At 48.8% G+C, this 25,083-nt stretch overlaps 2 protein-coding genes across 16 annotated transcripts in view; one reads left to right on the top strand and one right to left on the bottom strand.

Annotated features, from left to right (window-relative positions):
- Nucleotides 1-11,033, top strand: part of MAPK8 (mitogen-activated protein kinase 8) — a 24,013-nt gene extending 12,980 nt beyond the window's left edge. For 4 of the 14 annotated variants that reach the window (XM_087967635.1, XM_087967636.1, XM_087967637.1 and 1 more), the window contains 6 exons: nt 874-945; nt 2,684-2,866; nt 7,293-7,417; nt 7,808-7,871; nt 8,897-8,974; nt 9,695-11,033. In XM_087967635.1, the coding sequence (XP_087823761.1) occupies nt 874-945; nt 2,684-2,866; nt 7,293-7,417; nt 7,808-7,871; nt 8,897-8,974; nt 9,695-9,843 (671 nt within the window). In that variant the 3' untranslated portion in view covers nt 9,844-11,033. Of the gene's footprint in view, nt 1-439; nt 512-873; nt 946-2,683; nt 2,867-7,292; nt 7,418-7,807; nt 7,872-8,896; nt 8,975-9,689 lie in introns of all 14 variants that reach the window. The other 10 variants (XM_087967643.1, XM_087967642.1, XM_087967644.1 and 7 more) reach the window with 3 other exon arrangements.
- On the bottom strand, nt 10,940-25,083 carry ARHGAP22 (Rho GTPase activating protein 22). Of its 2 annotated transcripts, none has more exons than XM_026688553.2 (7): nt 24,234-25,083; nt 21,888-22,095; nt 18,834-18,966; nt 16,389-16,462; nt 15,044-15,165; nt 13,058-13,904; nt 10,940-12,519 (listed from the first exon to the last, which is right to left on the bottom strand). In XM_026688553.2, the coding sequence occupies exons 1-7, from the start codon at nt 24,334-24,336 to the stop codon at nt 12,306-12,308; spliced, it is 1,701 nt and encodes a 566-aa protein (XP_026544338.2). In that variant the 5' UTR covers nt 24,337-25,083; the 3' UTR covers nt 10,940-12,305. The 2 variants fall into 2 exon arrangements, with proteins under 2 accessions (XP_026544338.2, XP_087823760.1); XM_087967634.1 differs by lacking the exon at nt 10,940-12,519 and adding an exon at nt 12,758-12,923.

The raw sequence follows: 25,083 nt of genomic DNA, 5'->3' as shown, positions 1-25,083 counted from the left end.
TAAAACCTCAATTTTTGACACTAATTTTAGTTTATTAATTTTTAAGCTGCCAATTGCTGATTCTACTTGCTAATAACATTTGTGCTTCTTCTGTACTGGCTTTCTTAAATAATTCAGTTTCTTACTATTTATCTTTTATTTGAGGTAGATTATAATGCAAGAATTCTGAAAGTGTTAGAATTTATTCTAAGAGAGAGTAACATATGCAAAGGGGGATGTTATCCCACAGCAGCCTCTCCTCCTGTTTTCCTTGCCCAGGAGGTGTTTTGGTCGTGGGAGTCCTGTGTATGTTCTGGAAACACCCCCCCCACCCGATCTCATGATTCCTTTTCCCTTTTGTTAATGCTTTCGTTGCCGTAAGATGCAGTCATGTCCTGCTGCTTCTTTTAATTTCCAGTGACAGTTTGCTTTGCTTCTTCTTTTTGTGCTACAAACATAGTGGATTTATGGTCTGTTGGGTGCATTATGGGAGAAATGGTTTGCCACAAAATCCTCTTTCCTGGAAGGGACTGTATCCTTGTGCTTCTGCAGCGGGATGAATTTTTGGTAATTAATTTCTTCTGGTAGCTGTCTTCTCTCCTCTTTTTTTTTTTTTTTTAATGTTCCTTCTTGGGATATAAGTTTGACAGAGTATTTGTTTCTTAAAGCCCTAATATTTATTTCTGATAAATATAAAAATTAGAAATTGATTCTGTTAAGGCTGCATCTAGCAGTAGGAAATAGTCTCCACTGGGATGGTGGCTCATTTTTATCCATTTATGTTCCTCCTGCCTCCCTCTTTGTTGTCCCTGGCCGTTTTGTTTGTGTGTTTCCTTCTCAAACTCCCTTTTTGTTTCCTTCCACTCAGTTAATGTCATTGCATTTTGATTTCAGTTGACATTTGGTCAGTGGGGTGCATCATGGGAGAAATGATCAAAGGTGGTGTTTTATTTCCTGGCACAGACCGTATCCTTCCTGGGGCCTTGAACAGAAATCTGAGCAGACAAATCTTCTCTACCGTTTTTCTTTCTAACCCAAACATTAAGTTTTACATACACACCCAAGCACATTAGATAATTTAATGGCCCGATAAGCTGTGTTGACAAATATTTTTTCATACAATTTGGTATACAAGAAAAATTGTCTTTTATTAAGAGTTTGGTCAGCCAAGAATACCTGCACACACATTTTATACAACAAATCTCTCGTCCCTTTGCAGTGCAGCAAATAGCGTAGTAAGGGACATTTCTCTTTTCCTAAAACACTTCTTGGCTAAGGGAAAAGGACAAACGTTATAGAGAGAGAGTACTGCATTTTTTCGGACTATAAGATGCTCCTAAGTATAAAATGCACCTAGCTTTGGGGGAGGAAAACAAAAAAAATCTGCCTCTGTCTCCCAGCCATTGGCCTCCTTGCAGCAAACAGCCTGGTCAGCTTCAGCACAGCCTGATTAGCACAAGCAGCTGATTCTCAGTTGGATCTGCCTCCCAACGACCGGCTGTTTCAGGCTGCAGGGATTGATGTTGCCTATTGCCGCCTCTGCGTGCCCCATTTTCAGCCGTTTCAGGCGGTGGGGATCGGAATGGGCCAAAAATGAGGCGCATGGACGAAAACAGGATGTGGAGGCTGAAAATCGGGGGGGGGGGGGGTGCAGAGGCAGCAATAGGCGATGGCAATCCCTGCAGCCTGAAACAGCTGAACTGACAATCAGCTGCTTGTGCTAAATCAGGCTGTGCTGAAGCTGACCAGGCTCTTTGCTCTTTGCTGCAAGGAGGCCAGTGGGTGGGAGCCGGGGGTGGGTGGAGCTTTGGCAACATTCACCGTATAAGACGCACAGACATTTCCACCCACTTTTGGGGGAGGGAGGAAGTGTGTCTTATACACCAAAAAATATGGTCTATATTAACATCAGCAGGATTGTCTTCCTGATAATTATGAAATGTTTTACTTGAGAACTTTATAAAAACATAGTTAACTTGCATAAGGTATGGCAGGCAAATGGGCGGGGGAACCCACCTCCCCGTCTTCAGTTGTGAGATGGGGATAACCTGGACCAGGCATAAGCCTGAAGCACATGCATTGACACCCCCCCTCCCACCTTTTGTGGTGCTACAAAAGCGCCGTAGATTCACAGGAAGGCCTCCTGCATTAGGACAGAGCCTTTGTGTTGAAATCTTCCAAGTTCTCCGCCTCCTCGTTGCTAAGGGCTACCAACATTCTGGACCCTTTGTTTTATTTAGGAGCACAGTAAACCAGAAATAGGTGAGTTACACTTACCTGCTCAGAATTTGCTAACAATTTTAGGATTTTTTTTTAATGGCACGCATTCAATAAAGACACAACTTCTCATCACATTTTTTCTGGTTTTTGTTGTTGAATTAAAACAGAAAGCCACTTTACAGTTGATATGTGTGACGAATGGATGAGTTTCTTATTTTCCAATTGCAAATGGGATTTTTTTGTTTTTGTTTTTTTGAGTTGCTCATATATGGCTCTTCTACATTTTTGTAGCCCAGGCATGAATTTACTCGGCTTTTGTCGAGAGGATCTGTTCTTGTAGACCAGCAAAACTAAAGAGTGGAATTGCTATGGAACCCCAAAATCCTTTTTTCTTGTTGTTCTCACCGCTTTTTCTGAGCGAATGGTAGTAATAGCCTTTGTTTGAACACCAGATACATACATTTCCTTAGCTTCGTGATTTCAGATATCGATCAGTGGAATAAAGTTATTGAACAACTAGGGACACCCTGTCCTGAATTTATGAAGAAGCTGCAACCAACAGTGAGGACGTATGTGGAGAATAGGCCTAAATATGCTGGCTATAGTTTTGAAAAACTCTTTCCAGATGTTCTCTTTCCAGTTGATTCTGACCACAATAAACTGAAAGGTAAGATACCATTAATTTTTTTCTCCTGCTAATGTTGACATGTTGCCTTGGACATAATAAAAGTAAAAGATGCATTGGATTGCAGGCTCCTATGGGTAGAATCTAGTTTTCTTTTAGCATTGGGATCGCATCTACCTCGTTAAACGTTCTCATTCTCCTATAAATAACTAGCTCACCTAAAGATCTTTTATATGTTTTATATGACTACTCCCAGTTTTACCTTTGTTGTAGAAAAGCAAAAGTTTATAGATGAAGGCAAATGAGTTTCTGGTTTATAAAAAAGAAAATGCTACTTCCCTCACATTCACACATTATTTTACTATTACATGTCACTACAAATATGCCAGAAGTAAATATCTAAATAGAACTGGTAGCTTGTGACTCTTTGTTGAAGGAGAGTTCTCTGTTTTTTTTTTTTTTTTTGGTGTCACAAATGCCAAAAATGATCCTGGCCAATTGAAGCATTTTTCCCTTGGTCACCGACAACCGTGAGAACTGTAGGCAGAAATTGGCCAGTCAGACGGCTATTTCTGTTCCCCAAGACTTGTGAAGCCGTTTGTTACCTTCAGGAGCAGCTTTTCCATGTTGTGCTTCCTTGGGATTTCAGGTTTTTCTCCCGCTTCCCATTTGTGGAGCAACGTCTGCTCAGCCAAGAACTGGGCCTCCCGGTGTCTGGGCCTCCAAGGTCCCTTCCAACTCTGTTGCTCTATGAAACTCTACGACATGTCATCAAGCGGTCATTTCCAATTTGAAGACGAGCTGATAGGCTGCCTGAAAATAGCCACGGTGCCACAATCACGACCTCATATTAAATAGGAACTAGGCAGCGCAAATATTTATGGAATCTCACTTAGACACTTTGGACTTTGGGCTCAGCCACAGGGAGAAAGTAGCATTTTCTTTCCCTTCGCCTGTGAGTTAGATAAACTGATGCCACCCAGAGTCCGATGCTCTGGAAAGTTGCTGGCTACTTAGGGGCTTTTCCACGCTTCAGCTGGCCTAGGTGGTAACCAATAGGTGCTTCTTGGTCAGTGGAGGAGGTGTGAGTGGACAGGACAAGAGAGGACGGCCTTATTTTGCCTGAGGAGGCAGAGCCAACAACGTGCCATGCTAGAGAAGGGAGGACCCGTTCTCCTCCCTCTTCGTGCCAGGGGTGTGGAGAGGGCAGGGTCTCCTTCCGTTTCCCTGGAATGGCTGCCACAAATGCTGCAGCCCTATCCCGACCTTGAGTGCGCAGGCCATCCGGGGGATCAGTGGGTCTTTCTTTCTTGAATGAACGAAGGGGGCAAGCTTCTGTCTCACTTCTTGGCTTCTTCTAAGTTTATAGTGATAAACTTCCTGGGGCCAACAGGGAGAGGGCTGAAGCGAACAAGCTGCTCTCCCCTTCAAGCAGTTCACCGGGTGGGTCTTCAAAAGGTTTCTTCCCTCAGGCCCAGAGGCCCGGCATGCCTCTTGTGGGCGGCCGGGCAGCCGTTGAGAGTGGAGGGCAGGCAGGCCCCCCCCAAATGGTTGCGGCTGGCCCCACGCAGCCAGCCAGGTGTGGTTCAGACTGGATTCGGGGTTTGTGTTCCCCTATTGAGTCCTGGGAGAGAGAGAGGTGGACGCTGGACGGGGCGAAAGGGACAGGGCTCTCTCTCTCTCCCCACCCGCTCTCCCTTCTCTCTCTCTCTCTCTCCTTTGTTTGGTGGTCCCACCAGTTCTCCCTTGCAAGCAAATGGTATTTCTTGCAGCTATTCCAATGTGCCACTGTTGCTACTTCGTCATGCTGTCGTTGCTTGTAATCAGTCTGTGCGAGATCTTCTTGCAGCAGCTAAGCAAGTAAGACCATGTTTTTTCAGCTCCTTTGCAGATGTGGCAAACCTGTCTTCTCGATTCTAGCCTGGTAGGCATTCCTTCTTTAAGGCTTGGCCTTGTGCAGCCAGAATTAGCCCCTCTGTCTCTTTCCTCAGCCTTCCTGCCCTTGGCCACTGCCAGGCCTCGCTGTTATCTGTTGGCCTGTTGTTTCTTTTTTTAATGCACTGGCCATTATTTCTCCCTATGCCTCTATTCCCGTCTTTTTTTGGTCTTTCTTGTAGGCCAGGTGGTCCTTCCAGCACTCAGCACTCGGGGAGATGCCACATGAACTGGCCTTCCTGTCACAGGCTTCTCTTACCAGAATCTTATTATTTTCCCATGTCTCATCCCACTGCCTCGTTTGTCCGGCTTCTCTTTTGTTGGCTGAATATACGTAGTTCCTTTAACTGCTCCACATAGGAGTTAATGCCCAGTTCCTCATCATCTTAGAACACAGAATAATAGGGTTGTTAAAAGGGACCTTGGAGGTCTTCTAGTCCAACCCCCTTGCCCATGGCAGAAGGCCCTAAATTGACCAGTCTCTTCTGGAAAACCTCCAGGATAGTTTTTTCCAGTTTGTTGATAAGGTTGTTTTTTTCAATTGCAAAACTGGACACAGGATTCCAAATGCAACCTGACCACAGTGGAGTGGGATAATTACCTCTATAGGATCCATTCTAAAATAGCCTTTTTTTAAGCAAAAAAATCTTCTTAGCAAAAATATATATATAAGGTTACAGTGACATGACATGTTTACAACTAATTCATACTTAAATCAAAATTAGAAAGGCTTGAAAAATAAAATGACTTTTTTATCAGTTGCCTATTCTAGTCTTACTGTTCAACTTTTAGAAGATTTTAAAAAATGGAACAAATACAAATACGTGTAAACCCGATTAGACTGGCGAGAGCTAATAGCTCTTTCTCCTTCTACTATGGCAGTTTACAAGTGTGTTAGTCCCCCAGTTTCTCTCTCCCAGGCAGGATTTTGTGAAAGCATTCCTTTTCCGGCTGCACAATTTTTGCTGTATTCATCCACCTCCTCTTACACCTAAAGGTTTCCTTTTTGCCCAGGATCCAGTTCTTGGGATCCACTTCCTGGGACGGATCCATGAACCACAGCAGTTGCTTCCGCAGGCTTTGGGTCACCTTGGTCCTGTTTCGCTTCCTCCTCTGCCCAAGGCCTCCCCCCACCCCCCAGCCTTCCTGACTTCCTCTAGTGGGGAACCCAGCACGCACCTGGCTTCGCTCTTTCTCACCCTGGAATCCCAGCTCCAGGACATCACCCAGAAAGGAGAAAGAACCCAGCGTAAAAGATTGGATTCCTGGCAAGACAGACTGTGCAGAGTCTTGGCCGAGCTGCCCCCCCTTGTAGAATTGGAGATGTGATTTTATGGAGTCTTTTGATTGGCCACAGGCTTTGCCTGGCGCTGTTCAGGGGGGGAGAAAAGGAAAACCGTTTTGGAACCTCTTTCCTATGGGCTCCATTTCTCCACTGATCAAGAAGAGGAGGCTGGTGTCATGCTGAGCAGACCCACAAATCCCTCCCACTCTTTCAGGTGAGGGACATTTGGTTGCCCGTGTGTGTGTGTGTGTGTGTGTGTGTGTGTGTGTGTGTGTTTTAGAGAAGGTCTCTTGAGGCTAGCCAGCCATAAGTCCTCTCAGTGCTAGCTTTGGCCGTGAGGTCGTTTTGTGATAGTTTATTACAGCTGAAATCCAGTTCCTTACCGAGTCAGAGTTTGTTCCTCTGGGAGTGGAGCTGAGTTCTGTTGTTGTTGGCCCTGCTTTCTTGAGGAGGAGAGGAGTTAATTCTTTCCTGTCCTATCAGGTCCACCCTTTGCTGACCAGAAGGATTCCTCCTGGTAAGTTCAAATTTCAGTTTCCCCCTTTAATTTTACCAACTACAGGGTTCTGCTAGGAGATTCCAGAGCTGGTAGGCAAATACCGTGTGTCTTGTGTCTTTAATAATGTCATTTTCTTTATTATTCTACAGTCTCATTATCAGAAGTTTGTAACCAGTTTAAAACTGTAGAGCATGGGAACCATGTCCCCCCTTGATCTGGTCTTGGGGTTAGTCTTGTTCACACCTGGAACTTCAGTGCAGGTTCAGCTCTCCCTGATAGGTGTCCCCTGGTGGGAAATTCTGCCTGAACCTGTGGGGCAGCTTCCTTGGGTCCTGCTGGCCATATGAGCCCTGGCAGCAGCGGCGGCAGCAGCCAGAAAGAAGGAAGCGGCAGCTCCGGTGCCTCTGCTTCGCCTCCAGCTGAGAGGAAGCAAAGCGAGGGGCTACTTCTGATGCTGGGCACCCAGCAAGAGCAGAGTCTCTAGTTGCCAGGGGTGGCTGTTTTTTTGAACCAACTTTGAAGGGGAAGGGGATTCGTCTCCCCCGGACACCTCCAGGAGCCAAGGAAAGTTGGGCTCCTTTTGTTCTCTCTGGAGGCCGGCCGGCCCCTTCTCTATCTAAATCAGCCTCCCATGAGACATTGGACTGCAGCTCCTACTGACTGGTGTAATCGATTTGGGTTTCTTCCTATTTCACATATCACTTTCCAAAATATTTAAATAGATTCTGTATTAAACATTCCTCTTGCAGCCAGCCAGGCAAGAGATTTGTTGTCCAAAATGCTGGTGATCGATGCCTCAAAAAGAATTTCAGTGGACGAAGCTCTGCAGCACCCCTACATCAACGTCTGGTACGACCCTTCGGAAGCTGAAGCTGTAAGTCCGGCCCTTTGGACCCCGGGCTCTTCGCGCGCGGGGAAGGAGGCTCTGGGGTAGAGGGGGGGGCAGGGGGCCAGGGAGGCCCAGAGCTACAGCTGGACGGAAACTTTGGAACTGGTCCTTTGCTGCATAACTGGAGGGCTGGGGGAGGGGCTGGGACTTATGTAAGAGAGCCAAATCTTCGCTTGCTAAAAATAATAATAATAATCGTGGTCTTTTTTAAAATGATTGCTGATTGAATGGCATAGAATTACGGTGTGGTTCTTGTCACTCGGGGAAGCTATTAAGTTAGGCTTACTGCATGTCTGTTCTTAAACTGGCTGTATCTGTTGTTTCGTTCATAGTGTTTCCTTTAGCTAAGTTGTTGTACCTTTCTTCTGTTCCCAGCCTCCTCCAAAGATACCAGACAAGCAATTGGATGAAAGAGAGCACACAGTAGAAGAATGGAAAGGTGAGATAGAAATTCTTTCTGTGTTCAGCATAAGCCGAGCTGGATGCCAGTAGAGCTGCAAGGAAGGAGGGCTAGGAGGAATGCTGAATTGTGGCCTTTTAAGCATCGATCAGCCAGGGACCTAGGCAGAGGGAGGTTGGGGGGGGTGGGGTGGGATACTGGATGGATGGAAGGTTTCATAGGACTACTGCAAGGTTGAGAAATGGGATGGAGGCGGCGGGGGAGCAGCGCAAAGGAGGTGGAAAACCTGCCACGCCTGTCTTATAACATCATTGCTTTCAGTGGGAGGGCTTTCCACTCTATGGCTGTCCACACCAGAAGGAATTCAGGGCTGGTTTCCCTGCTTTCTGGGTTGAGTCTCAGTTGGAAGAAAGACTGAATATAGTAAGTCAATCATAATAATTTTATTTATGACCAGAAGGCCAGAATAGCAGTAATAACCAGCCTCTTTTGAAAGCGACATGAAACCAGATCAGCTCCCTGTGCTGCCTAGTGTCCCAAGGACGGACAGGGGGGAGAAATGCTAGGGAAACGGGGAGAAATGAATGGAGCCAAACTCCAGGGGGGAAATGAGAAACCAGCCATTGTAAGTCATGTGTTTGTGGAACAGCCGGCCCCAGGGACATCGGCCGCATGGGCTTGGTGATGGGCCTTTCTCCCTGAATGGATAGACCTTCTGAAAGGAAACTCTGTAGCTACCCCTGTGGAATATCTTGGACTGAAACATTAATCTATACAACTGTAAAAAGCCTGCCAAAACATTATCATGTTCTACATGTGCCAGCAAGCTTTTGTTCCGTAGGTCCTATATTTCCTACCTTAGTCCCACTCATTCAAGGAGAACGGAACTGAAGCATGAAGCAATGAGCATTGCTTGGCTCGTCCAATACATTCCTTTGTGGCTTTCCTGTTTGATAAGTGGAGTTTTATCTTGCAGAAAGTGGCTCTCTTTTTTTCAGATGAAATTGCTTCTCCGGCTTGCTTGAAATACTTGACAGATAACACTACACCTGCTCATTTTACAGAACTGATTTACAAAGAAGTTGTGGAGCTGGAGGAGAGGACCAAGAACGGAGTCATACGTGGGCAGCCATCTCCTTTAGGTTAGTTGCTACGCATGTTATTTGGTTAATGCCACGGATAAGGGGAAAAGGCTGTTTTTATCCAGCCTTCGTTCACCTATTCAGCGTCTTGTCTGAATGTTGAGATTGTGCCTTTTTCTTATTCATATAGGTAGCTACGTAGCGTTTTGTATGTGTAAATACCCATATTTACACTGGGAATCAGAGTAATTGTATGCAATGGGAAGGCACACCATTTCTCTGCAAGAAGGTTGGCAATGATATCTACCTAGGGGAGAAAAAGCAACTTGGTGCAGAGTGGATCGCCCTTACGCGGCTCTTTAGCTCTTTGTTTCAATTTCCATTTCCCAGGCTGGAAATGTTGTTTCCACTGAGTTGTCAACGAGATGGGAAGCGTCATGGTGTCTGATAATTTCTGCCCATCTGGTGCGATCTAATGGGATACCATTACGATTAGACAAGAGTTGAGGGTGGCCCAGAGACACCCAGCTGGCTTTGGGGCTCAGGCAGAACTAGAACGCGTGGCCTGCTGGTTTCTCCTCTGGCGCCTTTCAGCAGTACATCAATCAAGCTCTCAAGGGATCCCTTTAGGACGGGGCTGGGCCAAACGATGCAGTCGCCCTCCCTGACCGTAGGAACAGGACGGCAGGTAACCAGGAACCGGCTAGAGGAAGAGAAACTTGCAGGAGGAGTGAGGGATCTCTCTGTAACTGAAGGGGTGCTTTGTTTCTCATAGCACAGGTGTAACAACAATCCATAGCCCTCGGCATCCATCTTCATCCCCATCAGTCTGTGACGCATCAACTTCACTGTCCACTGACCGAACTCGGACTTCTGACACCGACAGCAGCCTGGAAGCCTCAACGAGTCCCTTAAGTTGCTGTAGATGACAGCAAGTGGATGTAGGAGCGAAATGGCTAGCAACAAAAATCAGTGGTATTATTTTGGGGTATTTTTAAAAGTAATTGTGGGATTAATTTTCAGAGTGCTAATTTTAAAGTAAAATAGTAAATCACGATGCTATTCTGTAATTAATTGTACAGTATGGAACTTAATTTTTATTGTTTTAAAATTGCATGCTTTACTACTGTGATTTTTGACTTTATTTTTTCAGGATGCATTTATAAGATAGGTTTATTAAATGTAATATTGCTATTCAGTTTGCTTATCACAGCTTCTTTCAAGGTCTTTCAGATTGTTTTTTTAGAGAATCTGTATCAGCTGAGCCATTTTTCAATCTTTTATTTCCAATTGTTGTTACTCATGGGATATCTAATTTTAGGCTATAGAATAAGGCCTGGATAAGGTCTTTGAACAAAAACGCTTCTGAAGTGCTTATCTGGGCAACGCTACATAAGCTGGCTGTGTCCCAATGGACCCAGAGGGAGGATACCCCTGGGGAGGGGGGGGGGCACGTCAGTGGTTTCAGGGGGGAGGCGGGCTGAATGTTGCCATCAGCCTAGCTTGCCTCCCTTGCACAAGGCCTTTAAAATAATCCCCTGTTTATACCTGCAATGTGTTCACTTCTCCACTCATTGGTTGCATTCAGATTAGCACCAATTCTAGAAACAAACATGCTTCCACCCCCAACCCCCTTTTGACAGTTATCCTCTCAACCTGTAGCTGATACTTCTGGATCTGTGGTAAAAGTATTATATATAAGTGTACTGTGTACGCTCCAGGGGGGGCTCAGCCTGTACAATACTTTGTGATGTTGGGTATTAGAACAACCCAACAAAAATCACAAAAGACAGGAGGACTGCACTAAGATCATGTTTTGGTTAATTTCCTTCCAAGAAAAAAAAATGTAGAAATGTTGAATATAATTAAAAATTGTTCTGCTTTCTGCTGAAATGAGTTTCAATACATATCTTCGAATATGTATTTCATTTTATTCCTCTGATTCAAATTCTAAGTTCATTGTGAATTTAAAATTGTGAATTTTAAAATTGCAGAGTTTTAAGAATTAAGCTTGTACTATCTGCATTGTGTAGATAGAAGTCATTTCTGTTTGTTTTTATTTATTAAATTTGTATGCTGCCAGTTTCACCGGACTCTTGGCAGGTTACAGTAACCGAAATGTCCATGGTTTGCATAATTCTACAAACAGTAAAACATACTCGGCAAATGTGACACTGAAAGAACTGACGACAGACAATAACATTAGAACAGACACAGTGCAGGATGGCAAACGGATCCCTCGCAGACCTAAAACCATCCCTGTTCCTCAGCCCAGTGACAGTTGCTCCGCATCCACAGATCTCAGTGACAAGAGAAGCAAAACTAAATTTGGCCTCCAAGGGCAGTGGGAATAATTCAGATTTTAATGTTTTCTGGAAAGCTGTCACTTTGGGGGCAGCATAAGTGAGACTGTACCCTTTGTTTGGGCCTCCTGGTGAAAACATTTTTTCCTGGCTTCAGCCACCTTCCTTCCATTATTGTGGAAAGGTAGAATCTCCCGTTATATGGGGAGAAGAAGAAAAAAACTCAGTGAGAGAGAAATAGCAACAGCCTTAAATTTATAGACCGCTCCACAGTGCTTTGCAGCCCCCTCTAAGCGGTTTACAGCATCGGCCTATTGCCCCTCCCCCCCCAACCACCTGGGTCCTCATTTGACCGACCTTGGAAGGATGGAGGGCAGCCTTGAGCCTGGTGAGATTCGAACTGCCAGTCTCCTGGCCGTCAGCAGAAATAGCCTGCAGAAGTTATTTTGCACCATAGCCCCAGTTTCTGAGCAAGCCTAGGCAATTATTTCCAAATCCTGTAAAATTTGTCAGCATGGGCAATTACATACAAGGATCAGAGAGCGCAAATTGATTCACATGCCTAATTTATTGCGCCTATTATATCATGCCGTCTGCTCAGTTTTGGGTCAGGGCTGTTTGACTGATCTGGATTAGCACTGGGGGGAAAAGAAGCAGTTCAGTTCCCTCTGAGAATAAGCCTAATGTACAGTCGAGGCAAAAGTCTGCAAGTGAAAGCGATCCTGTTAGTGGCCCAGGGTGGCAAAACTAATAGTTCTAGCAGGTCCTCCTATAAAAGGAGAGCATTAAAGGGCAACCGAAAAGTAATTTTAATTTTGCAGATCAGCCAAGCATTATTCTTCCACGCTGAGAAGGTTGATCCAGAGCCATCCCCTCTCTTTGCCGCCACTATGTATACTACTCTATGCTGGGTCTAGCAAAGCATTCGTAACGTTGTAAGTGAAATCCTTTCGCCTCTTCCTCACCAATCAATGATCTTCCATTTAGGCCAACAACTGTGATGCTACTACGTGAGTAAGGAGAGTGGTTACAGACCAGGGCAAAACTGCTTGGGTGGGAAGCCGAGGGCGGAGGGCACCTGCCTGTCTTTAGACTTGACTCCCTGCAGTGATATTCCCCAGAGTGGTGAAGAAATACTCCATCTCTTCTTGTAGGAAGTGGTTTCTCCTCTCTGCGTCTTTCCTTGCCCGCTCAGAGTTCCTCAACTTGATTTGCAGCACGGCCTGCTTCTTCTTCTCTTGGATGAGCTCTTCTTGTAGTCTTGTCACCAGCTTCCTCAGTTCTGTGCTTGTTCCTTCCATCCTTAAAGGGAAGAGAGAACGTGAGTTTATTACATAGCGGGTGCATTTTGAACAGCCGTGTCACCAGAATGCCTGTGAAAGTCCCGTCTCTGTAGTTACAGCCCACTTTGGTTTGAAGAGATGTTAAGATGTTTTTGGCCAGCCTTCATTTCCTTTAGCCACCCCCTCCGCCACTTCGCTTGCCTAGCGGCCCTGGGCTTGCATAGGCATCTCATCTTCCTGCCCTGATCATGGAGTCGCCCCCCCCCTCCCAACACACATCCCAGAGGATGTTTGTGAAAGTTAATGTCTTGGTCTCCCACAATTCAGGTCAGGATTACAAGACAACAGAAGGTGAGCTGTAAGGTTTCTCTGTAGGAATATGTGCCTTGTGTACCACGGTTCCTAGCCTCACTGCCCAGGCAGCTGCAGAGAGAGAGAGAGAGAGAGAGAGAGAGAGAGAGAGGCAGAGGAAGCCATTTTGCCTTTTATTCTCAGCTGTTACGTAACCAACTCCCTTGGTTCCCTGCCTCTTTTTCCTTGCTTTTGGCCTGGCGTACCTCTTAAAAGCGGCCTCGTACCCAGACCTTTGTTTTCGTAGCTCCGCCTTCAGCTCTGCGATGAGATCTTGCAGGGCTTCTGAGCAGTGAACGGCATCTCTAGAAGCGACGGACAAATTGCGTCCCTCCCTGCTTCTGCCGCAGCCCGTTTCTGGCTCCCCACCGTTGCTCCCCAGAGAGACCTCGCTGTGGGGCAAGGGGCTGCCCAGAGGGCTCAAGGCCAGGCAGGCTCTCGTCGTCGTGGTGCATGTGGCACAGGGGGTGACAGAATCCACAGCTAGAGACAGGCTGCTGGAGGAAAGGGAGCCGCTGGGGCCGGCATTGCTACAGGCTTCCTTGGAGCGATGAAGAATGGGGACGTTGTCGTAGGCGGAGAGCCTTTGGCGCGAATCGGACCCTTTTCCTTTTCCTCCACGGTGGCCTTGAACAGCTGACCGTCCACCCAGCAGCCCATTCTCATGTAAGGATAAGCAGCAGCTTTCCAAGAAGGGGCTCCCTGGTGGGTGATAGAGCGATCTGGTTCCCGGCTGCCGCAAAGGGGAGCCTTTCCAAGAGGCCAGGCCTTGCTTCCTGTGGCTGGGGCTGCTGGGTGGTTGCTGGCCATTTCCTTTCTGGTTGCAGTCTTGCATGTGAGGCTGGGCTGCAGAAGGCCCAAGAGCTGGAAGCGAGCCAGCACGGCTGCAAAGGCTGTTTTCTGTCTGGCCACTCTGCAAGTTCCAATCTACCCAGCTAGGTGGACACTGGAGATCAGCGTCTGGCTGAACCGAGTCCTGAATCAGAGAAGGATCAAATATCTTCGCATGCTCGCTTATCAGAATAGCCATTAAGCCCTGAACCAGTGAAGTACCTGTGAGATGAATATTCAGACAGTCATGTTAGGGCAATTTGTTCTGCAGAGAAAGACATTTACTCAACATGAGGGCATATAAATATCAAGGGATCCCTATTTCCTTGAAAACCAAGGGAGTGAGTTAAATGTGGTCTGGAGGGCTGCCCAATTAAATGGATATTCAAGTGGGGTGTTGCAGGCATTGGTCCTGGAATCTATATCATCGTTTCCAATAATGATTTAGATGAGGAAGGCGGAGAGAATGCTAATCTGATTTGTAGATGACACAAAATTGAGTGGGAAATCTGATACCTTTCCCTTTTCCACGGGTGATTATCTTGAGTAGTGAGTTCAGCTCCAGATATCACAATTCAAGAGGGATTCGGCCAAAGAGAAACAGGTTCAGAGAAGGGTAGTGAAGATGATCAAGGAAGCAGAAACTGAGATTTACAAGGAGGAAACGAAGAGACAATTTAAGAAGAAAAGACTGAGCAGGGAAGAAGAGGGCAGCTTTCTTTTGAAGGACCTGAAAGGATATCACAGAGAAAAAACACAGATGGCTTTCCGAGGTGGGATATTGAATAAATGCAACGAAGAGTGCCATGACATCATAAAGAATCTCAAATTCATAATGGCATATATTCCTATGGATATGAATTCACCAGATGTATAGTTTGGTATTCTAAGAGAGAGTCATACATTTTCTTCTAGGACGATGTGACAACTTGATTTAAATCAGAAAACAATGCCTCCCAATACACTCAAAGGTACAAAATAATAATTCTAGTGACATGATTTGCAAAATAGTATTTCTCCTGAATGAATTCAATTTTTCATATCAAATCAAACTGAAAATCTAAACTGAAGATCTGGATTAGAGTCAGTCCACGCAGCCTTAGTCTCTGCGCCCCTCAAAATCAATTCACCATTTTATGGAGTCAAATCACCCATTCATCAGCTGAACACACGTTTGCTGGGGTTTTGCCTTCGGTCCGTTTGTAAACTTCTAGTGTTCCACATTCAGCTCTTCTCGAGTACGGGCAACTGAATCTGCAGGCCCTGGGACTGCCCAGTGGTGTCCATTTGCAGCTGGGGCTGGACTGCTGCCCTTTGTGGGGGCGGGGGGATGGATGGACGGACGGACACAGGCTACCTACCTTCCATCTGAGCCACAGGGTCTTCCACCTGAGGCCGAAGAATGTTTGGTCCAAAAACCGTGGCAAGGTTCTGGATGCTCATCTTGTTATGGCTGGCGTAAGACTGAACTTCATCAAGAAACCTTGAAAGCCCCCCACCCCCACCCCAAAAAAATCAATGAAAACTTCATAAATAACCACCAGCAATTCTCAATGGCAAAGACCAAGATTTCCAACCTTAACTATTGCTCCACGCATGGCTAAGCTATCCCCACGGCTACCTAGTTTGGACAACAGGCTCAGCTCAGCCACTGGAGATGCCCTTTGGGGAGGGGGCTCATCAGTAATCAGGGTGGGATTTGGAAATGCTGCAGCCAGTCAGGGAAAGGTTTAAGGTTCCCTGATTTGCACAAATGAGCCCTGAACCAGAGTGGGACCCAGCACACATCCTCTGGGTTAAAATCTGTCTTCAACCACAACCAGTGGCCCTGCTTGCACAGGGTGTTACTCACAATCCTACACAGCTCCAGAAAACATACAGCTAACACTCTTATTTTCTGCCTCTGAGTCAGTCCTGACTTCTGCCTGGACAAGTCCATGCAATTTTCTTGACACCCTTTTCAGAAGTGCTTTGCCATCACCGCCTCCTCCTCCTCCTTCCTGGGGCTGAGAGAGAGGAAAAGGCCCAAGGTCGCCCAGCTGGCCTTGTGCATAAAGTGGGGCTACAACTCCCAGTCTCCCGGTTTCTAGCCCGATGCCTTCACCACTGCACCAAACTGGCTCTCAACACTATCACTAGGTAGAATCTGCTTTTTGATATGGTTCCACTTCCCTGTTTGGACCCATACCTCAACAGAATTAAATATTCATTCTGGGTTGGGGTTAGAGTTTGGATTTATGTCAATTAGCTTTATCCCCAGTCAAAATAAAAAAGGAGTATTTTCTGATCAATTTTAAAACTGAAAACAATTTATAATACTAGGTTTTTTCCATAGAATCTTTGTTAAATCATGAGCTTTGTGCCATTCTTGACCAGATCTGTTATGGAAACAGCCCCAGGCTTGCCTCCCCAAAGGGAGACTGTGAGGAATAAATATAGAGGTCAAGAAACCTGTTTTCAGATCATAAACGTGAAACCGATCACCTTGTGCTGAAGGTGCCTTTTATTTCTCTCCCGAAGTCCCTGAAAAGCCCCAAAGTCCTTTCTGGCAGAGACGCAAGCACCACACCACCTTCCTCTTGGCAACTGCCTCACCGTCACCCAACAATTGTGAACAAAACGGAAGTAGCAGCAGGGTTTTCCTTTACCTGCAGCTGGTCTGGCCAGCCGGGATCCCCTTCCCTGCCCATGGACTGGAGGACTTACCTGCAAATGAACCTGAGGAGGTTGTAGTTGGCCTCAGGAAGGCAGAGCACCTGTTTTGTCAGTTCCCGAGTTCCCTGAGGGATCATACAAATAGGAACAGCAGGTGCCATTTTTCACACAACAGCTAAACGAAGTTTATCGGATACGGGGGAGGGGGGGTCCCTGGCAGCCCTCTCCACCCCCCAAGATCCCAGCCCTTGGCCTGAATCTCTTAAGAGGCTGCAGCCTGAATCCAGGACCTCCTCCCGGGTCCTGAAGGCTGACTTTCAACCTGCCCCACCCTCCAGGTCAGCCACGACAGGAAAAGGGCAGTATAAAGGAGGGAAGGGCTAGAAGGAGAAGGAAAGCTTTTGCTTTGTGAATTTTTCACACCAAAAAGCAGGATATAGGCGGGCCTAATTCATTGTCAACATAGAGCTCATTTTTATGAAACTTTAAAAAAAATCACATTTCAAAAGCTTATAAATTAATAGGTATGTATAACTGCCAGTTTAAATTACCGTGTTTCTCACATAATAAGGCCGGGCCTTATTTTTTTTTGACCCCCGAAAAAACGGCTAGGACGTCTTTTCGGGGGGTGACTTAATTCTCCCCCCTTGCATCCTCGGGTGGGTGGGCGGGCGGCGACAGCTTGGATATTCGGGAGACCTTCGGGTTCGGGCCACCGTTGCTTTCCCTTCTCCCTTGCTGCCACGGCGTTTGGCGTAGCCACGTGCGGCCAGTCAGGGCTCCTCCCTGCAACCGGAGCCCTGAGGAGACACTTGGCTTCAGGTGCTCCCGTCTTCCCTTTGCTTTGAAGGTAAAGCGAATTTTTTACAAAGCCTCCCTGCCCGAGGGCAGCCCAACTCCACGTGGGAGGCTAATCTCCCAGGGCCTCTTCCGTTCTCTCCCGACCTCCTACGCTGCGCGCCTCTGACGCGCCGCTCCCTTCAGCCCAGCGAGCTCTTCCACCTCAAAGAAAGGCCAGGCGGGCGGCTGCAGAGCAGCAGCAGCGGTCTGAGCCGCTCGCAGTGGAAACAGCCACCACCCGTAGCCCGACGCGGGAGAACGAGCGAGGTTAGCGCCCGCCAGCCCGGGCGAGATTTGGGAACGAGGGGCAGGAGGAGGCACGCACACACCCGCGGCTCACTTTCCCAGCTTTGCCCAGCCCTTACGGCTCTGGCGCGCCCTGGCGGGCAGCGAGCGCCTCCCTGCCGGACCCTCCGCTCATCCTGCCAGGGCCGCGCCAGAGCCGTAAGGGCTGGGCAAAGCTGGGAAAGTGAGCCGCGGTGTGTGCGTGCCTCCTCCTGCCCCTCGTTCCCAAATCTCGCCCGGGCTGGCGGGCGCTAACCCGCTCGCTCTCCCCGCCGGGCTACGGGTGGTGGCTGTTTCGCTGCGAGCGGCTCAGACCCGCTGCTGCTGCCCTGCAGCTGCCCGCCTGGCCTTTCTTTGAGGTGGAAGAACTCGCTGGGCTGGGAAGGGAGTGGCGCGCCAGAGGCGCGCAGCGTAGGGAGGTCGGGAGGAACGGAAGAGGCCCCGGAAATTAGCCTCCCCACGTGAGTTGGGCTGCCCTCGGGCAGGGGAGGCTTTGTAAAATAATTCGCTTTACCTTCAAAGCAAAGGGAAGACGGGAGCGCCTGAAGCCAAGTGTCTCCTCAGGGCCCGGTTGCAGGGAGGAGTTCTGACTGGCCGCACGTGGCTGCGCCAAACGCCGCGGCAGCAAGGGAGAAGGGGCAGCAAGGGAGAAGGGAGAAGCAACGGTGGAAGGTCTCCCGATATGAAGTGCCCCACCAACGCAGGCAGCACCATATCCGGGCATGCAACAAAAGTACTTACTAACGGCAAGCCCCCCCGTCTCCTCCCCCATTTCGCATGTTTAATATGGGGCTTAATTTGGGGGGAGGGGCTTAATTTGATTTTATGCCAATAAAACATGGTGGGGCTTCCTATTGGTGGAGGCCGTATTGTTGGAGAAACACGGTAGTAAAGCTGGAGAAACCTTTAGGCTGAGTTTGATTCATTTCATTTTGTTATTTTTCCCTTTTTTTTTGGTCAACACTACAGAAATGGTTGGCCGCTGTCTTATTTCCTAAAATAAAGATCATTTTCCAGAGTAGCTAAAGCCCTGGGATTCCTTATAATATTGCATTCAAGAACTTGTAACCTTACCCAATCTCAAATGCAAGATTAATGCATTGATCTTGTGAACACGATTCGGCTCCTTTTATCCAGTATACAGTGAAGGGGCCAATTGGGTTCAAGAGTTTGCACATCTTTAGCCACCCCCCCACCCACCCCCCATCTTCAGACTGTCCTGCTGCTGCCGCCTCAACCTCTTCCTTCTTCTCACCTGCAGGCAGCAGGGATGAGGTGCAACGTGCAGCCTGCCTGCCTCCCACCACTCCCAGACTCCTGTTTATGCAGCTGCTTCTCCCTTGGATAATGACTTCTGCCGAATCCACTGACCTGGCCTTTGTCCTTGGAAAGCAACTGGCCGCAGGAGAGAAAGTCTTGGTAATTGGCAAAAGGAATGACGGGCTCGGGAAGCTCTCGGAGGTATCGCTTCAGGAGGGAGGCCACTGCGTGGACATCTGTATTTCTGCAAGGAAGGAGGGGCAAGGAGGGGGTTCAGCAACGGCCCTGGATGAAGACGGGAAAGCTGAGGCTGACGGGCTTCAAACTTCGTTGATTTTTTTAAAAACCAAAACCTTGTTGAGTAGCTGGAATTACGACAGGAGTGCTGTCCCTGGGGACCAGGCAAGTACACAGGCAGCTCCATCACTCTCTGGGGATGGGACATGGAAGTGGGAATTTCCCACAGGCAGAATGAGATACAGCAAACGTGAGCAGGAAACGGAAGTGGCAGAATCAGGTGCTCTTCTCTCTTTCCGGCCGTTACCTTCCAGCCCAGCTAAGAGCAGCACTCCCGATACGTTACCTGGCCAGATAAGTCCAAAAAGTCATCCTGCCTTGAGTGCCGACAGCCAACCCACAGGATGGAATACTGCACATCTCCCAAGTTACTAAGAGCACGTGCCTATTAGCCCGGTCCCTAATTCATCCATCATTCCTTCTTCTGCTTGAGCAAGGGGTTGGACTAGAAGACCTCCAAGATCCCTTCCAATTCTGTTATACCTGTAGAACTGGTAATCAGCAAACCACCCAGCGCCGAGGGTGTCTCACTGCAGGAGCTTATGCAGCTGGAACCGGAGGCGCAGTTATGCCGTCCATCTGCTCCTTCCAGTCCACGGCTGCGAGGGAGGAGAATAGGGCTTCCCTGGCTTTGCAGGAAAGACCAAGGTTGTCCTCTCTCGTTTGCTCTTTCAAACCTCTGCCCAGCTGCTGGTTGAGGGGGACGTCCCCCTGTTTGAGTGATACCCAATTCTCTGTGGCTACCCGAAACAATAGGGGAGATGCCGTGGATGTCCTCTCATCCTCCTCAGAGGCTGTCGGGGTCTGGATGGGACCAAGCAGACCGAAACTGAACCTAGGCAAGTTGGAGAGACTGCTTCTCCCTCATAGTTCCCACAGCCATATTATTTCTGGCTGGCAGGCATTACTCTGAAAAAGGAAGTTCACCAGCTCTTTGGGGGACATCGGCATCCTTCTAGTCTCTCACCTATCCTGCCTTTGAGCAGCAGGTGGAAAATGGACTTCGTGGCCCTTTGCCTGCCTCCAGCTGGTGCACGAGTTGCATCCTTGTTTGGCGCAGGAGAACCTCGCTGGCTGCCTTAACACATGGCCTCAATATCACCCGGGCACAGCCTGGCCACTCACCTTACATAGACCACTCAGAGGTACACGGCTTAAGTACACTGACAAAATCCTGGATAACTCAGCCCAGGACAAAATGCCTTTTTGAATTTGTTCTCTTGGTGCTATTTTCCTTCCATTTGTTTCCTTTCAGAGTCTTAATGACTTTCTGCTGTGATTGTGTCTTCCAAGTGATTTATGTTCAGTTCTGATTTTGCAATGTTCACGAGGGACGTGGCTTTAATCCTGAAAAACCAGTTTTCACTAAGCCTGTTGAGCCCACAACTATTTCAAGATGGAGCAGTAAGGAATTGTAAGTTTTCTTTAAAAATATTGCTGTTCTTTTTCTACATTTTCTAGAAGCCTGGCACTCTGGCAAATTAGCCATCAATAGACACTTAGACATAAATGACATCTACATATTGTGCAAAATAGCAAAAGTAATAGCACTAAGACTTCTATACCGCTTCACTGCTTTATAGCCCTCGCTAAGTGGCTCATAGTGTCAGCCTCTTGCCCCCAACAATCTGGGTCCCCATTTTACCAATCTCAGAAGGACGGAAGGCTGAATCAACCTTGAGCTGGTAAGATTTGAACTGCCAAATTGCAGTCAGCCGGCAGGCACCAGAAGTAGCCTGCAGGACTGCATTCTAACCACTGCGCCATCGTGGCTCCCATCCAGACCACAAGAGACAGTCAACCAGCTGAACGGGGAACAAAAGGACCAAAACACTCCCCCCCCCCCACAACACTGCCCCCCCACCAGCAATTGGCACCCAGATGACCCAGAGATTAAGTCCAAGATTAACATCAGACCATCTATCAAGTAAACAATACCCCAATCAAGGAACTGCCCAAAACAAGCCAACATGACAAAGAACGTCAATCAGAATAGAGCTGGAAGGGGCCTTGGAGGCCTTCTAGTCCGGCCCCCTGCTCACGCAGGAGACCCTCTACTATTTCAGGCAGGTGGCTGTCCAGCCTCTTCTTAATAACCTCCAGTGATGGAGCAGCCACAACCCGAACCGGCTGATTGTCCTCCCTGTCAGGAAGTTTCTCCTCAATTCTAGGTTACTTCTCTCCTTGATTAGTTTCCATCCGTTGCTGCTTCTTGTCTTTTGGGGCTTTGGAGAATAGCTTGACCTTCTCTTTGTGGCAGCTCCTCAGATTCCGGAATATTGCTGTCATATCACCCCTAGTCCTTCTTTTCTTTAGTCTGGCCATATTCATTTCCTGAAACCATTCTTCATGTTTCTCTAAGATGGCCCCAGGGCGAGCCATTCGAGCATCAACTGAGAGCAAAGCCCACTTCTTACTAGCACTGATGATATTAGCTAGTTTGGGTAATGAAACATCTGCAAGAAAACCACCAAGCTCAGAGACCACCAAGGACCTCACAGGTGCATATGTTACACAATGCAGGATAAGCCTTGTAGAATGTGACATCTTGTAGAACATCTGTTAGAACGTAACCCCCAATCAGCATGTGGAGGGGCCACTCTGGGGAGAGGAGAGGAGAGAGACATCTGCACAGCACCATGTTAAGTGAAGGTTTTATATGGTTCGATACTTGTTTTATTGCCGATTATTGTGTCACTTATTTTCATCTCCTACCACCCTGAGACACAGCTTGGGGGGATCTCATCATACACCCCTAAGCAAATAAAGGAGCCACCCTCCAGTTCCAAGCAGGGCAGAGTCGGTCCCTGAACCTGGGGAGGGCCTTGCAGCCCCCTCAGCAGTTCCTTGGGAAAGGGACCCCTGTACCTGTCAAATTGGGGCTTCTTCCCGCCATCAAAGGAGTCCTGGAGGTCCTTGACCAGATTGGCCTGCCCAGGCAGGCGGAACAGCCCCTCCTCGGTCAGGCCACGCGTCCGAATGAAGTCCACACATTGCTCCACCAGAAGGGGCACCGGCTGCCACCCAGATTTCTTTTCATAGCTGACTGTGTCTTCCAAGCGCTGACCAAAAATCCCTGCCAATGAGAGGAAGCAACTGTTGCCACAGCCACAGCTCTCCAGGTGGGAGGAGATACGGGGACCAGAAGGGCCCTGAGCACGAAACTGAGGAAAAACTGGAGGCCGGGCGCCTTTTGCACCAGAGTCAGTCTACACCGAACCTCTTTAGAGAGATCTTTCCTGAGATAGTTTCAGGTTCTGGTTGCCATTTCACTGTTTCACGTTGTTTCAGTAAACCTGTTTAGTGTCATTGTGCTTAGTGATTTTTGTATACCACCCAGAGTTATTTGAGTTGGCTGACCATATAAATATTCTGATTAAACAATAAACCAATAAATATTATTTATCCATTACATGTCCTGCGTAGGGACACGTGGAATGACCAAATAGGTCGAAAATAGAAAAGGGTGCAATAAAAACGTATTCTTTAATATGCTAAAATCACAGCGTGTTTTGAAGAAATTATTCCCCTAAAAACTTTATGGTATAACACATGAGGGTTTTTTCACACACCAATGGTTTTGGTGGTTGCTTTAGAAGAGGCGCCTGCTATTCCTATACCTGAATCACAAACAGCCATTTTCTTCTTTAAAATGAAGAGTGTCCTTTTCGGAAGAAAATATTAAGATCATGTGGGGGGGGGGGGAACAATTGTATTTAGGGTTACATAGGTGCAATACTACAGATCTAGAGTTTTTGTTGTTATATTTTCTGGGAAACTTCTACTGAGTCAATTTGTTTGTGCAACACTTTGCTCAGCCAAAGTATAATCGGCTGGTTTGTCTGGTGCAATTCATTTACAGCGTTGTATGAACCCAACTAGCTTGGGTTAATTCAGTCAATCATGGGTACCATGGATTAGTGTACTATGGGAACATGCTACATTCTACTTAATTATTACAATAAACAAAAGCATGAACTGGATATTCTGAAAAAAACGGAAGGATAAAATATTTCAAGAAAAGATTGGACAACCATTTGTCTGGGATGGTATCCGGTCTCCCTGCCTTAGACTTGGGGCTAGACTAGAGGACCTCTGAGGTACCTTCTGGCCCTAGGATTCCATGACTTCCAAAGAATTGGCCTGGCATTGTGTGGCGGGCCTTTTCTTTGCAAATAAAACCAAAGTCCAACTTTTTTTCTGAAGAATATAATTGTAATAAACTGTTTGATTATGGAATCAGTATGGTTGAGTTTGAAAACATTATTTGCCTATCTGGTGTGGTTTCTTAACATTAGGGGGTGGGGAATCCTTGACATTGTAGGCCATGATGAGGAAAGGGAGGCTGGAGTCTCAAGGCATTCTGAAGCAGATCAGCACCAGGACTTTGGGGGGAAAGATAGGAGTAAAAATCAACTTTGCTACCCTAAACCTGGGCTTGGTATCCCTCCCTGCCTTGTTTTGCATGCTCAGGACTTTCCATCCTGGGCCCAGAGACCAGCTGGGTGTTTTGTTTGGCTTCACCACTGGAGCATCCAATCTGCCCAATATTTGGTTTAAGGTTTAGGGAAAGCTCTTAAGTCTGAAAAACTCTACTGGGAGGAGTTGCTAGGGGGGAAAGTCTTCTCTCCGGGCAGAAAGCTCGCCAGGAGCCTGTCCAGGGCGGGTTGGAGGGCATGGAAACCCTTGAACTCAGCACGCAGCTGGTGACCTGGGGGAAGGGAGAGAGCTGGCCTCCCCTTCAATGCCTTGCAAATATCCCTCCATCAAGGAAGGCGGAGGAACCCAACGCCAGCCATATCCTTCTATGCTGCCGGGTAGCTGGCCTCCTCCAGCAGACGGCGTCTACAGCGCAGGCACCAGAAAACGGCCCCCATTCAGCCGCAGGGAAGCCGATTTCCCAGCTCTGGTGCACAGCCGGGGTTCTCCCAAGCAGAGCTGCGATGCACAACCCGAGTCTGGTGGGCGTCTCCTGCCTGGCGAAAGGCGCTCAGGTGCTTCCAAAGAGCCAGGCTCCCAAGCCAGCTTCCCCTCCTCCCGGAATCAAGCCCCCCCTCGCCCCCACGAAGGCCAGGTCCGCGTCCAAAGAGCCCAAAGGAAGCTGGCAGGCAGCGGCCGATCGCCCCGTTTGGGAAGGGGGCGCCGGGCCGGGCTCGGGACCAACCTCGGCCCGGAGACCGGCGGCGCCCCTCGCTCGGCCCTGGCGGCTCTCACCTCTGCGGGCGGCGCAGCAGCCGGAGCCGGGGCAGGCGGCCAGGAGGCAGCAGAAGCCGGGCAAGGCGAGCGGGCCGGAGCGGCCGAGCGGGAAGCCGGGCATCGGGGGCGTGGGGCTGGCGGCGGCGGCGGCGGCCGGAGCGGGAGAGCAGCGGCTGCCTCCTTGCCTGCGGAGGCTGATGGCCGCCCATCCCTCCTCGGCCCCGCTCAGCGCCAATTAGGAGTCGTCGCTCAAGGAGTCTGCAAGAGGCCTGCAGCTCCCCTGGGCAGGCCGCGTCTTGCCCGGCCGCCGCCGCCGCCGCCGCCGCCTGGCTGGCGGCGCAGGGGGGCCGCTCCCTCCGAGGTGCCGGCCTTCGCTCCCAGGGCTGGAGCCTCGCCGGATCCCGGCTGCGGCGCCGAGGAGCAGAGCCTGGCCCGCCCCGCGCGCTTTCCACGGGGCTCAAGCCTGAAGCGCCACCGCCAGGGAGGTCGCTTGGTTCGGCTGCAGGGGGAGGCGCAGGGTGGGGTAGCAACCGCGCCGGCCCGGACTCTTTGGCAGCGAGCGCAGAGCGGAGGGCCAAATAGGAGCGCTGGAGCCGACGCGGAGGTGTCCCGGCACATGGAAGCCGAGCGGCGGCTGCTCGGGCAGCGCAGCCGGAGGCGCCTTCAGTCCGGAGTCCAGCGGAAAAGACCGCCGCAGGTTCAGGGAAGGGCCGGGGCGCCCCACGCGAGGCGAGAATCCAAGGCGGCGGCTCAGATGCGGCCCGGAAGGGCGCAAGCAAGTAGCCGGCGCTGGGCACCCCCTGCCCCTCCCGGGCTCCTTCCGGAAGGGTTTCCTGCAGCCCCGGCCTGACCGGGCTAGTTTGCTACT

Source organism: Notechis scutatus, chromosome 5, assembly GCF_049901735.1.
Source record: "Notechis scutatus isolate UNSWTSFEM ecotype Mainland chromosome 5, rNotScu1.2, whole genome shotgun sequence".
Taxonomy (NCBI): Eukaryota; Metazoa; Chordata; class Lepidosauria; order Squamata; family Elapidae; genus Notechis; species Notechis scutatus.
The sequence above is the reverse complement of the archived record's forward strand: the minus strand, read 5'-3'. Positions and strand labels throughout refer to the sequence as shown.

Coding starts and splice junctions, on each gene's coding strand:
- ARHGAP22 (XM_026688553.2), bottom strand. CDS start 24,336: ATGCCCGGCTTCCCGCTCGGCCGCTCCGGCCCGCTCGCCTTGCCCGGC. Junction 13,905..15,043: donor CCCTGTGGCTCAGATGGAAG/GTAGGTAGCCTG, acceptor TTCATCTCACAG/GTACTTCACTGGTTCAGGGC. Junction 12,520..13,057: donor TACGAGGCCGCTTTTAAGAG/GTACGCCAGGCC, acceptor CTTCCCTTTAAG/GATGGAAGGAACAAGCACAG.